The sequence below is a fragment of the Coregonus clupeaformis genome, unplaced genomic scaffold (genome assembly GCF_020615455.1).
Source record: "Coregonus clupeaformis isolate EN_2021a unplaced genomic scaffold, ASM2061545v1 scaf1172, whole genome shotgun sequence".
In the NCBI taxonomy this organism is placed as follows: Eukaryota; Metazoa; Chordata; class Actinopteri; order Salmoniformes; family Salmonidae; genus Coregonus; species Coregonus clupeaformis.
This window is the reverse complement of record NW_025534626.1, coordinates 69,905-85,966: the sequence shown is the minus strand read 5'-3', so window position 1 is coordinate 85,966 and position 16,062 is coordinate 69,905. Positions and strand designations below refer to the sequence as shown.

The 16,062-nt window shown below is 40.6% G+C and overlaps 1 protein-coding gene across 1 annotated transcript; it reads right to left on the bottom strand.

The window, feature by feature from the left end:
* Positions 1–7,630: 7,630 nt before the first annotated feature.
* LOC121582296 (UDP-glucuronosyltransferase 2A1-like) lies at positions 7,631–9,821 on the bottom strand. The gene is made up of 2 exons (XM_041898008.2): positions 9,757–9,821; positions 7,631–9,338 (listed from the first exon to the last, which is right to left on the bottom strand). Exon 2 carries the CDS (start codon positions 9,332–9,334, stop codon positions 7,736–7,738), a length of 1,599 nt encoding a protein of 532 aa, XP_041753942.2. The 5' UTR covers positions 9,335–9,338; positions 9,757–9,821; the 3' UTR covers positions 7,631–7,735.
* Positions 9,822–16,062: the final 6,241 nt, after the last annotated feature.

Genomic DNA, 16,062 nt, shown 5'->3' with positions numbered 1-16,062 from the left:
AACCCCCAAAAAATCCATTTTAATTCCAGGTTGTAAGGCAACAAAATAGGAAAAATGCCAAGGGGGGTGAATACTTTCTCAAGCCACTGTATAAGTATAATCATGAAAACCGTAATAGTGCAATTTAGAAAGTAATATTTCATGATCAACCGTGTCAAACGCTTTGGATAAATCTAAAAAGATGCCAAGAACGTATTCATTGTTGTTCAGGGCTGTAAAGATTTTATCCACACGTTGCAAAAGAGCCATATCTGTGGAGTTGGTTTTACGAAAACCATATTGGTGCTCATATAGAATGGTGTTGATTTAAATGTTTCATCATTCTCTTATACACCAATTGTTCTGGGATATTAGAACAACATGGTAGTACAGATACTGGGCGATAATTTGTAAAAGATCTGTGATCCCCAGATTAATAGAGGGGGATAACTTTGGCCATTTTCAAATCTTTAGGAACAATACCTGTTTGCATTGATTTGGTGAAGATATACGTTAGAGGCTCAGTAATTGAGGAAGACACTGATTTCATATTTTCAACAATAAATTGAGATGGGATAGTTGTAGATTACCTTTTCTTATTCAACAGTTGATTGATGATTTTCCAAGTTGACTTTATTTTATTTTAAGATTCTTGGAATTTGTTTGCAAAATACTTTTGGGGGGATATCCGAAGTAAATTTAGTTTTTATACTTTTTGTAATTTTCAGAGTTCAGGGGCGAGGGATTTGTGAGATACTGTCACGATCGTTGAGAGACGGATTAGACCAAGGCGCAGCGTGGAATGCATAAATGTTTATTAAAACAGTAAACACTGACAAAACAACAAAAGGCAACGAAACGTGACGTCGGAAGGCTATACACAAACAAGCCAAACACACCAAAACACAAACAAGATCCCACAACCCAGGCAGGAAAACTGGCTGCCTAAGTATGATCCCCAATCAGAGACAATGAGCGACAGCTGCCTCTGATTGGGAACCACACCCGGCCAAACATAGAAATACAAAACATAGAGTTTCACACCCTGACCAAACTACCTAGAGAATAACAGTCTTTCCAGGTCAGGGCGTGACAGACACGTTTTATACAACCTGTTTTTCTTAACTGAGGATTTTCTGAGACCGGTTGTAAACCAAGGTTTCCAGAATTCATCTACTGCTCTCTTATGTGGTTTAACTAAGGGAAAGCAGTGGTGAAATACAGAATTGAAAGATGTGAGAAAAGTCTGGTAAGCAGATTCCACAACGGCCTGATTATAAACATTTCCCCATGAAATATCATCAATAAACATCTTAAAGCGCTCACAATTACTTTTGTTAAATATTCTACCCTTAATGCTACTAATCATTCAAATCTGTTCATTTCCAGCTGCCAAAGAGAAGTGGAAAATTGGAAAGTGGTCAGAAATGTCCATATAAAGTATACCTGTATTAGCCATATTATCAATAAGGGTGGCAGATGAACTGGTCATTCTTGTGGGCTTATAGATGAGAGGATACAGATAGCTGGAGTATAAAGTATTCAAAAAGTCAGGTGTCAGTGAGTGGTTCTTACTTTTAAATAAGTTTATGTTGTAAACAACTGTTGTGGAAATTCTTACACAGGGACACTCGAAGTCAATCTTAAATGAATCATAGTTTATTTGTCAGTGCGCTGGAGAGGTTCCAACTAACTCAATGCACCATAGTACACATGTCTGTCAGAAGCTACCCTGGGGCTGTCCCAGCAGTTGTCTTATATACGGCTATACACAGACAAGTTATATTTGCATGATTTAGCATAATTAATTAATCATTACTGTTTTGTTTCATCCATGTGATAGATCAGTACCTCACAAGGCTTCTTCTCTCTAATCTGAGACCTTGAAACTGAGATATCTTTCTCCTCACGTTCTCAAAACAAGGTCTGGGCGTACTGCCAAATTGCAGATACTGATAAGTGAGGATTCGTCCGATCAGTCACTTGCATGAACACAGAAATTGGTTATTAGAACAGCACATGAATAGAATATAGAAATGTATAGAATAGGAAAGCACCCACATTAACATTTCCATCACACACCCAATAGAAAATCTTCATTACTAATCAAATCCAAGGTTCATGCAAGGATATCAATAAAACTACTAATGTCAGAATTGGGTGGCTGATAGATGCATACAATTACCACTTTTTTACCACCAAAAAAATGAACAGGAGGGATTTTCTATGAAAAGAGATTCAACATCAATGTTATCAGATGTACAGTGGGGAAAAAAAGTATTTAGTCAGCCACCAATTGTGCAAGTTCTCCCACTTAAAAAGATGAGAGAGGCCTGTAATTTTCATCATAGGTACACGTCAACTATGACAGACAAAATGAGAAAAAAAAATCCAAAAAATCACATTGTAGGATTTTTTATGAATTTATTTGCAAATTATGGTGGAAAATAAGTTTTTGGTCAATAACAAAAGTTTCTCAATACTTTGTTATATACCCTTTGTTGTCAATGACACAGGTCAAACGTTTTCTGTAAGTCTTCACAAGGTTTTCACACACTGTTGCTGGTATTTTGGCCCATTCATCCATGCAGATATCCTCTAGAGCAGTGATGTTTTGGGGCTGTCGCTGGGCAACACAGACTTTCAACTCCCTCCAAAGATTTTCTATGGGGTTGAGATCTGGAGACTGGCTAGGCCACTCCAAGCCCTTGAAATGCTTCTTACAAAGCCACTCCTTCGTTGCCCGGGCGGTGTGTTTGGGATCATTGTCATGCTGAAAGACCCAGCCACGTTTCATCTTCAATGCCCTTGCTGATGGAAGGAGATTTTCACTCAAAATCTCACGATACATGGCCCCATTCATTCTTTCCTTTACACGGATCAGTCGTCCTGGTCCCTTTGCAGAAAAACAACCCCAAACCATGATGTTTCCACCCCCATGCTTCACAGTAGGTATGGTGTTCTTTGGATGCAACTCAGCATTCTTTGTCCTCCAAACCTGACGAGTTGAGTTTTTACCAAAAAGTTCTATTTTGGTTTCATCTGACCATATGACATTCTCCCAATCCTCTTCTGGATCATCCAAATGCACTCTAGCAAACTTCAGACGGGCCTGGACATGTACTGGCTTAAGCAGGGGGACACGTCTGGCACTGCAGGATTTTTTGTCCCTGGCGGCATAGTGTGTTACTGATGGTAGGCTTTGTTACTTTGGTCCCAGCTCTCTGCAGGTCATTCACTAGGTCCCCCCGTGTGGTTTTGGGATTTTTGCTCACCGTTCTTGTGATCATTTTGACCCCACGGGGTGAGATCTTGCGTGGAGCCCCAGATCGAGGGAGATTATCAGTGGTCTTGTATGTCTTCCATTTCCTAATAATTGCTCCCACAGTTGATTTCTTCAAACCAAGCTGCTTACCTATTGCAGATTCAGTCTTCCCAGCCTGGTGCAGGTCTACAATTTTGTTTCTGGTGTCCTTTGACAGCTCTTTGGTCTTGGCCATAGTGGAGTTTGGAGTGTGACTGTTTGAGGTTGTGGACAGGTGTCTTTTATACTGATAACAAGTTAAAACAGGTGCCATTAATACAGGTAACGAGTGGAGGACAGAGGAGGCTCTTAAAGAAGAAGTTACAGGTCTGTGAGAGCCAGAAATCTTGCTTGTTTGTAGGTGACCAAATACTTATTTTCCACCATAATTTGCAAATAAATTCATTAAAAATCCTACAATGTGATTTTCTGGATTTTTTTCCCTCAATGTGTCTGTCATAGTTGACGTTTACCTATGATGAAAATTACAGGCCTCTCTCATCTTTTTAAGTGGGAGAACTTGCACAATTGGTGGCTGACTAAATACTTTTTTTCCCCACTGTAAGTGCGAGGTCCTCTCCTACAAAGAATTGAAAACATTTATGAACAAAAATGGATGCTCCTCCTCCCACTCTTGAGGTTCTACAGTTGTGAACAGCATTATGAGGAGACATGTCATAAAGCATGGTTGTCCCTTCAGTCAACCATGTTTCTGAAAGGGCAACATTGGAAAATTCATGACTGAGAGAAGACAGATAATGAACAAGGAGGTTATGATTTTTAGGAAGACTGAACGTTCAAATGAAAGATAGCAAATAAGCTTGTCTTGGACTTAGATGAACTGCTATACAGGTTGTTAAATTGCTTAACATTATAATAATCACAAGTGATATACTCATCTCTGGTAAATCTCAGGAAATTTGAATCTGGATCAACACTGGGGGCAACTTTGGTTTTAGAAGGTGGGGGTACACAATATTATACATCTTTTTTATTTTTTATTTTTTTAGGGGGTATATTAGCTTTGATATTGCAGATAGATTGTGGCTTCCATCAATGTACAGTGAGGGAAAAAAGTATTTGATCCCCTGCTGATTTTGTACGTTTGCCCACTGACAAAGAAATGATCAGTCTATACTTTTAATGGTAGGTTTATTTGAACAGTGAGAGACAGAATAACAACAAAAATATCCAGAAAAACGCATGTCAAAAATGTTATAAATTGATTTGCATTTTAATGAGGGAAATACGTATTTGACCCCCTCTCAATCAGAAAGATTTCTGGCTCCCAGGTGTCTTTTATACAGGTAATGAGCTGAGATTAGGAGCACACACTTAAAGGGAGTGCTTCTAATCTCAGCTTGTTACCTGTATAAAAGACACCTGTCCACAGAAGCAATCAATCAATCAGATTCCAAACTCTCCACCATGGCCAAGACCAAAGAGCTCTCCAAGGATGTCAGGGACAAGATTGTAAACCTACACAAGGCTGGAATGGGCTACAAGACCATCGCCAAGCAGCTTGGTGAGAAGGTGACAACATTTGGTGCGATTATTCGCAAATGGAAGAAACACAAAAGACCTGTCAATCTCCCTCGGCCTGGGGCTCCATGCAAGATCTCACCTCGTGGAGTTGCAATGATCATGAGAGCGGTGAGGAATTAGCCGAGAACTACACGGGAGGATCTTGTCAATGATCTCAAGGCAGCTGGGACCATAGTCACCAAGAAAACAATTGGTAACACACTACGCCGTGAAGGACTGAAATCCTGCAGTGCCCGCAAGGTACCCCTGCTCAAGAAAGCACATATACAAGGCCGTCTGAAGTTTGCCAATGAACATCTGAATGATTCAGAGGAGAACTGGGTGAAAGTGTTGTGGTCAGATGAGACCAAAATCGAACTCTTTGGCATCAACTCAACTCGCCGTGTTTGGAGGAGGAGGAATGCTGCCTATGACCCCAAGAACACCATCCCCACCGTCAAACATGGAGGTGGAAACATTATGCTTTGGGGGTGTTTTTCTGCTAAGGGGACAGGACAACTTCACCGCATCAAAGGGACGATGGACGGGGCCAATCTTGGGTGAGAACCTCCTTCCCTCAGCCAGGGCATTGAAAATGGGTCGTGGACGGGTATTCCAGCATGACAATGACTGAAAACACACGGCCAAGGCAACAAAGGAGTGGCTCAAGAAGAGGCACATTAAGGTCCTGGAGTGGCCTAGCCAGTCTCCAGACCTTAATCCCAAAGAAAATCTGTGGAGGGAGCTGAAGGTTCGAGTTGCCAAACGTCAGCCTCGAAACCTTAATGACTTGGAGAAGATCTGCAAAGAGGAGTGGAACAAAATCCCTCCTTAGATGTGTGCAAACCTGGTGGCCAACTACAAGAAATGTCTGACCTCTGTGATTGCCAACAAGGGTTTTGCCACCAAGTACTATGTCATGTTTTGCAGAGGGGTCAAATACTTATTTCCCTCATTAAAATGCAAATCAATTCATAACATTTTTGACTTGCGTTTTCTGGATTGTTTTGTTGTTATTCTGTCTCTCACTGTTCAAATAAACCTACCATTAAAATTATAGACTGATAATTTCTTTGTCAGTGGGCAAACATACAAAATCAGCAGGGGATCAAATACTTTTTTCCCTCACTGTAATTGTCTGCATCATTTCCACACCTGGTTGGAAAAACTCATTACAAACAGCCTGGTAATGTGGCCGGAGAGTCAACTTGTCCTGAACAGTAAACAGCAAAATGCTGGGTCAGTAAACACCAGGTCATACTGGCTCTCCTGTATGGATAGGATATCTTAAAGACAACACTTTAGAGTGTCCTTGTTAACATTCACGTTGTTTCTGTTTAAACACATAAATGGACCCATCGTACTCCATTATTTGACAGATATTGTAACCTTGAACAGAAAATCCCTCAACGAGAGTGAGAATTCAATGAGTTCATCTGAGTAAACGCAATGTTCCTGTGCTTGTGGACTTTCACCTACGTGTTGTTTTTAAACTCTCGTAAGAATGTTTCAGATGAACTACATGTTCACTCATTCTCCAATCTAACGTGTTCCCGCATACAAATACTTAGGCATTTGGTTTTATATGGATTTGACATTTAAAAAACATATAGATAAGCTGGTTAAGAAGCTAAGATTAAAGGTTGGCTTTTTCTACAGAAACAGATTGTGCCTTTCTCTAAGCAGTAGGAAGCAGATTATTCAGTCAACCTTTTTATCTGTTCTTGATTATGGTGATAGTATTTATCAATGTGTAGCTGCTACTACTCTTAAACCTTTGGATGCCATCTACCATAGTATGCTTTGTTTTCTTACAGGTGACCGTTTTGATACTCATCACTGTATCCTGTATCAAAAGGTTGGCTGAACGTCGCTAAAGACCCGTAGATCTCTACATTACTCCCTTTTTGTGGCAGCTTCATTAAATAGTACCCGCAAAACACCAGTCTCAACGTCAACAGTGAAGAGGTGACTCTGGGATGCTGACCTAGGCAGAGTTGCAAAGAAAGAGCCATATCTCAGACTGGCCAATTAAAATAAAATATTAAGATAGCAAGCCTGTTTCTCAAACTAGACACTCTAATGTATTTGTCCTCTTGCTCAGTTGTGCCTCCCACTCCTCTTTCTATTCTGGTTAGAGCCCGTTTGCGCTGTTCTGTGAAGGGAGTAGTACACAGCGTTGTACGAGATCTTCAGTTTCTTGGCAATTTCTCGCATGGAATAGCCTTCATTTCTCAGAACATGAATAGACTGACAAGTTTCAGAAGAAAGTTATTTGTTTCTGGCCATTTTGAGCCTGTAATCGAACCCACAATTGCTGATGCGCCAGATACTCAACTAGTCTCAAGAAGGCCAGTTGTATTGCTTCTTTAATCAGCACAACCGTTTTCATCTGTGCTAACATAATTGCAAAAGGGTTTTCTAATGATCAGTTAGCCTTTTAAAATGATAAACTTGGATTAGCAAACACAATGTGCCATTGGAACACAGGACTGATGGTTGCTGATAATGGGCCTCTGTACGCCAATGTAGATATTCCAGCCATTTCCTGCTACAATAGCCATTTACAACATTAACAATGTCTACACTGTATTTCTGATCAATTTGATGTTATTTTAATGGACAAAAAATTGCTTTTCTTTCGAAAAAACAAGGACATTTCTAAGTGACCCCAAACTTCTGAACGGTAGTGTATATGTACAATGTATGCACTTAATAGCATATATTATTATTATGTTATGCAATGAGGTTTTTAATTTCAGTGGATTGAATCACAAAATGCACAGCCATCATGAAATACTTGACGACAAATATATTCCAAACTAAATTATACATTCACATTTTATTATGATGGCATCAATTCAACATCATACATTTTCACGATTGTATTTATTCCTTTTGCATCAAAATGTGGAGAATTGGATCTGCTCATTCACTTTTAATCTTTCTTTTCAAACATGTTCTAATGCATAAATATCTGACTATTGCAACAAGAAGAAGAAGAAGCACTGACACAACAGCCAACAATATCAGGACAACATCTACAGAGTGGTAGGAGTACCAGGGCATTCTGTAGGACTCTGTACGCAGGTGAGCAGCACCTTTGTGTCTCATGACAAACTCAATCCAGAAGAGGGCAGTGTCCAGGGGCCCCATTGGCACGTCCCTGTGTAGCCTGGAGAGTCTCTGCATGTTCATCCTGTAGGACGGCTCATCCAGAACTTCCTGTAAGGCCTCTAGGAAGTTATTGTTCTTGTCTACTGTTGCCATAGATAAAAGCTTTGCTCCTCCTCTCTCTTTCAGACGAAGGAGGTTGTCATATTGATCAAAAAACAGAGGTAGACCCACAACAGGAATTCCATGGTAAATAGCCTCTTGAACCCCATTTGTTCCTCCGTGAGCTACAAACAGCCTTGTCTTCGGGTGTCCTAACAGATCATTCTGAGGCATCCAGTCAACTAGTAATGTGTTGTTGCCCAGAGTAGCTGGCCTGTCTCCTTTGTGTCTCCAGATGACCTTCTGAGGCAGTTGGGCAAAAGCAGCAGCAATCACATCAGCTATATCATGTGGAAACTCAGTGACAAAAGTCCCCAAAGACATGATAATGACTCCATGCTCCCCAGAACTCTGAACAAACTCCTCCAGTTCTTGGGGAAGAGGCTTGGCAGGTTTACATTGGAACCCTCCCATATAGATAACATTAGGCATGGTGGGACGAGGGAATTCAAACACAAAGTCAACTCTCATGAGCCAAAGATCAGCCCCCTGTAATAACTCATAGAAGTCCACACCTGGTTGGAAAAACTCATCACAAACAGCCTGGTAATGTGGCCGGAGAGTCAATCTATCCTGAACAGTAAATAGCAAATAGAAAAGCATATTCTTTACTCTCTCTGTGAAAGTCATTTTGTCTGAATGTCCTGATAAAGTCATTGGAATGTACGACATTGGTGATGGTGCAATAGTTAAATGTCCCTCTCCACTGATTACCCACCGTACATTGTAGACTAGAGGTAGCTGAAGATAGTGAGCCACCAAAATACCGGCTCCCCATGCTGGGTCAGTAAGCACCAGGTCATACTGGCTCTCCTTTAGGGTCTTTATTAAATCCTTGTCTTTCAATACAGCAGTTGCCAAGTCACATGCATGTTTATGAACCTTAGACATTGAAGAGAACATCTCAATTTGCAAATGTATAAAGTTTAATACAGAGCTCGTTCCTCTCTCTATATCAATGACTTTCTTTATGATTGGCTTTACAAATTCCTCATCCATAGCATCAGTGACAGGTATTGTAATAGAACTGTAGTAGGGCGACTCTTCTTTGATGTACCAACTTTTTGTTGTTCGTACCACTGTGACGGTGTGTCCCTGAGAGTGGAGAGCCTTGATCAGAATGTCCATGTTAACCCAGTGACTTCCCTCCCCGGGAAAGACCAGCAACTTCCCACCATGGCAAACTGAACCACACATAATCAACAGAAATATCAATAGGCACAAAGTCATGCTTCCAATGTATGTCAACATTTATCTGAAATATAAAACAAACAGAGATGGGAAATCATATTCAGTTTGTATGACACATTGAACAGATTTTGACATATAGTCAGTTAGCTGACTATATATTCTCATTTATGTACAAGCATTTCGCTACACCCACGATAACATCTGCTAAATATGCGTATGCGACCAATAAATGCAATTTAATTTGATACAAATCATGAAAGACCATGAAAGCTGTTCTCAATGGTGCATAATTAATTATCTTTAGGGTTTGGAGAGTTTGAGAAAATGAAGATGAAACTTTATTCTTCATTTAGATTCACATTTGATACAGTATGTAAACAATATCTCACAATACATTTCATCCTTGCCCATGAACATTAACTTAACGTAATTATTATTAGCTTATTCAGTCTGGAGGTAAGATGCAGTGCAATGTTACTTACCAGTTGATCTTCAAATTATGTATGTGGAGGCCACATGTAAAATGTGTAGCTTACTTTGGCTTTTGTGTGGCATGTTGGTTTATAAGGGTTAAGTAAAGGTCAAAGTACTGCTTTTATGAGAACCTTTCCATTTGTTAAAGTCACAGTGATGGTTACTCAAAACTCAGTGAGTGAACATGATTATAATATGGATGTATAATATTACTCATTAAACTATTGTTTAACATAGCAGACACATTTCACAATGTCAAACAACAAGATTTTCTGGTCCAAACACGTCAAAGAAACCCTCACAGAATTGCCTATATAGAACTACCTCATGCTTTTTCTACCCCACATGATAGGGACAATTGGCACACTCCCATAAATTTAAACCCTCTATAGATCACATTAGGCATGGTGGGACGAGGAAACTCAAACACAAAGTCAACTCTCATGAGCCATAGATCAGCCCCCTGTAATAACTCATAGAAGTCCACACCTGGTTGGAAAAACCCATTACAAACATCTTGGTAATGTGGCTGGATAAAACATCTGTCCTGAGCTTCCCAAAGCAAATAGAAAAGCATATTCTTTACTCTATCTGTGAAGGTCATTTTGTGTGAGAGCCATGATCCAGTCACAGGAATATACAGTGGCTTGCGAAAGTATTCACCCCCCTTGGCATTTTTCCTATTTTTTGCCTTACAACCTGGAATTAAAATTTGATTTACACAACATGCCTACCACTTTGAAGATGCAAATATGTTTTATTGTGAAACAAACAAGAAATAAGACAAAAAAAACAGAAAACTTGAGCGTGCATAACTACTATTCACCCCCCCCCAAACCCAATACTTTGTAGAGCCACGTTTGCAACAATTACAGCTGCAAGTCTCTTGGGGTATGTCTCTACAAGCTTGGTACATCTAGCCACTGGGATTTTTGCCCATTCTTCAAGGCAAAACTGCTCCAGCTCCTTCAAGTTGGATGGGTTCCACTGGTGTACAGCAATCTTTAAGTCACACCACAGATTCTCAATTGGATTGAGGTCTGGGCTTTGACTAGACCATTCCAAGACATTTAAATGTTTCCCCTTAAACCACTCGAGTGTTGCTATAGCAGCATGCTTAGGGTCATTGTCCTGCTGGAAGGTGAACCTCCGTCCCAATCTCAAATCACTGAAACAGGTTTCCCTCAATAATTTCCCTGTATTTAGCGCCATCCATCATTCCTTCAATTCTGACCAGTTTCCCAGTCCCTGCCGATGAAAATCATCCCCACAGCATGATGCTGCCACCACCATGCTTCACTGTGGCGATGGTGTTTACGGGGTGATGAGAGGTGTTGGGTTTGCGCCAGACATAGCGTTTTCCTTGATGGCCAAAAAGCTCAATTTTAGTCTCATCTGACCAGAGTACCTTCTTCCATATTTTTGGGGAGTCTCCCACATGGCTTTTGGCGAACACCAAACGTGTTTGCTTATTTTTTTCTTCAAGCAATGTCTTTCTTCTGGCCACTCTTCCGTAAAGCCAGCTCTGTGGAGTGTACGGCTTAAAGTGGTCCTATGGACAGATACTCCAATCTCCGCCGTGGAGCTTTGCAGCTCCTTCAGGGTTATCTTTGGTCTCTTTGTTGCCTCTCTGATTAATGCCCTCCTTGCCTGGTCCGTGAGTTTTGGTGGGCGGCCCTCACTTGGCAGGTTTGTTGTGGTGCCATATTCTTTCCATTTTTTAATAATGGATTTAATGGTGCTCCGTGGGACGTTAAAAGTTTCAGATATTTTTTTATAACCCAACCCTGATCTGTACTTCTCCACAACTTTGTCCCTGACCTGTTTGGAGAGCTCCTTGGTCTTCATGGTGCTGCTTGCTTGGTGGTGCCCCTTGCTTAGTGGTGTTGCACACTCTGGGGCCTTTCAGAACAGGTGTATATACAGTTGATGTCAGAAGTTTACATACACTTAGGTTGGAGTCATTCAAACTCGTTTTTCAACCACTCCACACATTTCTTGTTAACGAATTATAGTTTTGGCAAGTCGGTTAGGACATCTACTTTGTGCATGATGCAAGTAATTTTTCCAGCAATTGTTTACAGACAGATTATTTCACTTATAATTCACTGTATCACAATTCCAGTGGGTCAGAAGTTTACATACACTAAGTTGACTGTGCCTTTAAACAGCTTGGACAATTCCAGAAAATGATGTAATGGCTTTAGAAGCTTCTGATAGGCTAATCGACATTATTTGAGTCAATTGGAGGTGTACCTGTGGATGTATTGCAAGGCCTACCTTCAAACTCAGTGCCTCTTTGCTTGACATCATGGGAAAATCAAAATAAATCAGCCAAACCTCAGAAACAAATTTGTAGACCTCCACAAGTCTGGTTCATCCTTGGGAGCAATTTCCAAATGCCTGAAGGTACCACGTTCACCTGTACAAACAATGGTACGCAAGTATAAACACCATGGGACCATGCAGCCGTCATACCGCTCAGGAAGGAGACCCGTTCTGTCTCCTAGAGATGAACGTACTTTGGTGCGAAAAGTGCAAATCAATCCCAGAACAACAGCAAAGGACCTTGTGAAGATGCTGGAGGAAACAGGTACAAAAGTATCTATATCCACAGTAAAATTAGTCCTATATTGACATAACCTGAAAGGCCGCTCAGCAAGGAAGAAGCCACTGCTCCAAAACCTCCATAAAGAAGCAAGACTACGGTTTGCAACTGCACATGGGGACAAAGATCGTACTTTTTGAAGAGCTGTCCTCTGGTCTGATTAAACAAAAATATAACTGTTTAGCCATAATGACCATCGTTATGTTTGGATGAGACAGGGGTGGGCTTGCAATTCGAAGAACACCATCCCAACCGTGAAGCACGGGGTTGGCAGCATCATGCTGTGCCGGTGCTTTGCTGCAGGAGGGACATGTGCACTTCACAATATAGATGGCATCATGAGGAAGGAAAATTATGTGGATATATTTAAGCAACATCTCAAGACATCAGTCAGGAAGTTAAAGCTTGGTCGCAAATGGGTCTTCCAAATGGACAATGACCCCAAGCATACTTCCAAAGTTGTGGCAAAATGGCTTAAGGACAACAAAGTCAAGGTATTGGAGTGGCCATCACAAAGCCTTGACCTCAATCCTATAGAAAATGTGTGGGCAGAACTGAAAATGCATGTGCGAGCAAGGAGGCCTACAAACCTGACTCAGTTACACCAGGTCTGTCAGGAGGAATGGGCCAAAATTCAACCAACTTATTGTGGGAAGCTTGTGGAAGGCTACCCGAATCGTTTGACCCAAGTTAAACAATTTAAAGGCAAATACCAAATACTAATTGAGTGTATGTAAACTTCTGACCCACTGGGAATGTGATGAAAGAAATAAAAGCTGAAATATATCATTCTCTCTACTATTATTCTGACAATTCACATTCTTTAAAATAAAGTGGTGATCCTAACTGACCTAAGACAGGGAATTTTTACTAGGATTAAACGTCAGGAATTGAGATAAACTGAGTTTAAATGTATTTGGCTAAGGTTTATGTGAATTTCCGACGTCAACTGTATACTGAGATCATGTGACAGATCATGTGACACTTAGATTGCACACAGGTGGACTTTATGTAACTAATTATGTGACTTCTGAAGGTAATTGGTTGCACCAGATCTTATTTAGGCGCTTCATAGCAAAGGGGGTGAATACATATGCACGCACCACTTTTCCGTTATTTATTTGTTCAAATTTTTTTGAAACAAGTTATTTTTTTCATTTCACTTCACCAATTTTGACTATTTTGTGTATGTCCATCACATGAAATCCAAATTAAAATCCATTTAAATTACAGGTTGTAATGCAACAAAATAGGAAAAACGCCAATGGGGATGAATACTTTTGCAAGGCACTGTAAGACATGGGGAATGGTGCAATGGCTAATTGTCCATCTCCACTGTTTACCCACCATACATTGTAGACTAGAGGTAGCTGGATATAGCGAGCCACCAAAATACCTGCTCCCATTGCTGGGTCTGTAAGCACCTGGTCTAACTGGCTCTCTTCCAGGGATAGGATATCGTAAAGAATATACACTGAGTGTACAAACCATTAGAAACACGTGCTCTTTCCTTGACATAGACTGACCAGGTGAATCGAGGTGAAAGCTATGATCCCTTATTGATGTCATTTGTTAAATCCACTTAAATCAGTGTAGATGAAGGGGAGGAGACAGGTCAAAGAAGGATTTTTAAACCTTGAGAGAATTGAGACATGGATTGTGTGTGTGTGCCATTCATAGGGTGAATGGGCAAGACAAAAGATTGAAGTGCTTTTGAACGGGGTATGGTAGTAGGTGTAAGGTGCACTGGTTTGAGTGTGATCTATAACTCACATATCTATGTTAATTTTGTCAGGTCGCCCAAAAAGTTACATCTTGCAGCTGGGTTTTTCACGCTCAACAGTTTGTATCAAGAATGGTCCACCATCCAAAGGACATCCAGCCAACTTGACACAACTGTGGGAACCTCTGGAGTCAACATGGGCCAGCATCCCTGTGGAACGCTTTCGACACCTTGTAGAGTCCATGCCCTGATAAATTGAGACTGTTCTGAGGACAAAATTGCAACTTAATATTAGGAAGGTGTTCCTAATATTTGTACACTCAGTGTACTTTAGTTACCTTGTTAACGTTCACATTGTTTCTGTTTAAACACATCAATAGACCTACCCTAATCAATTATTTGACAGATGTAATCATCAACAGAAAATCCCTCAACGAGAGTGAGAGTTCAATGAGTTCATCTGAGTGAACACAATGTTCCTGTGTTTGTGGACTTTCACCAACTTGTAAATGTTTGACATATACAATATGTTTTTGTGAAGGCTGGGGTCACTCATATACAAAAAATTTATGCACGCATGACTATAAGTGACTTTGGATAAAAGTGTCTTCTAAATGGCATATATTGTTATTATTTTAAGGCTATGAGGTTGTCCATTTCAGCTGTACACAGCAAAACTCTGAGATTGTACATTGTACTATGTCAGAATGTATATGAGTCCAACTTAACTGATGTTAAAGTAACAGTTTTGAATGTGTAAGAAAATAAACTCTGTAGCAGATGTTAATAATCAACTCCATCAGACAACATTTTTACTCCAGCAGTTTATTATATTTTAACACTGTAGGGTGTAAAATCTTATTTGTATATTTACCAGTGTGCCTTTTGAGGGAATGATGGAGTTAACACCCATGACTGTGTTAGTTAGTGACAGAGGTTGTTGCATTCGTTCATTCACTTCCAGTCCTGTAGCCTTCACGAAGTGAGTGCCTAAGTGTTATCGTTTAATTAAGATTAAACCCTTAATGACAATACATTACATATATCATATGGCCTTTCTTTGATGCCCTAGTTTCTCCTGTCAGGGGGTGCTGAAGGTGGGTGTGGTGCAGGAATCAAGCGCAGGACGCAGAAGCTAAGTCCAAAAGACTTTAGTGAAATATTCACGTAGTAAACGAGTACAATAAGCCCGGAGGCGAAATACAGGCGCACACAGGCGTCAAACAAACGGCGCACTAACGTGCGAAAACCTCTCCAAAACAACGGAGGGAAGTACGTAGCTCAAACACCAAAACAGAAGAGCAATCACACACAACACCAAACACACACAACGAGAACTAAATAGACACAGGTGTACAACATCAAGACAAAACCAAACGAACATGAAACATAGATCGGTGGCAGCTAGTACTCCGGGGGGGACGACCGCCGAAACCTGCCCGAACCAGGAGGAGGAGCAGTCTCGGCCGAAACCGTGACATCTCCCTAACACAGTGGTCTGAATTTCTTGGCTCACAAGCCACATCAGGCCTGCAAATCACATTATGCTGGCAAAGTATGTACAGTGGGGGAAAAAAGTATTTAGTCAGCCACCAATTGTGCAAGTTCTCCCACTTAAAAAGATGAGAGGCCTGTAATTTTCATCATAGGTACACGTCAACTATGACAGACAAAATGAGAAAAAGAATTCCTGAAAATCACATTGTAGGATTTTTAATGAATATATTTGCAAATTATGGTGGAAAATAAGTATTTGGTCAATAACAAAAGTTTCTCAATACTTTGTTATATACCCTTTGTTGGCAATGACACAGGTCAAACGTTTTCTGTAAGTCTTCACAAGGTTTTCACACACTGTTGCTGGTATTTTGGCCCATTCCTCCATGCAGATCTCCTCTAGAGCAGTGATGTTTTGGGGCTGTCGCTGGGCAACACGGACTTTCAACTCCCTCCAAAGATTTTCTATGGGGTTGAGATCTGGAG

Excerpts from the sequence above, each read along its gene's own strand:
- LOC121582296 (XM_041898008.2), bottom strand. The coding sequence starts at position 9,334 with ATGTTGACATACATTGGAAGCATGACTTTGTGCCTATTGATATTTCTG.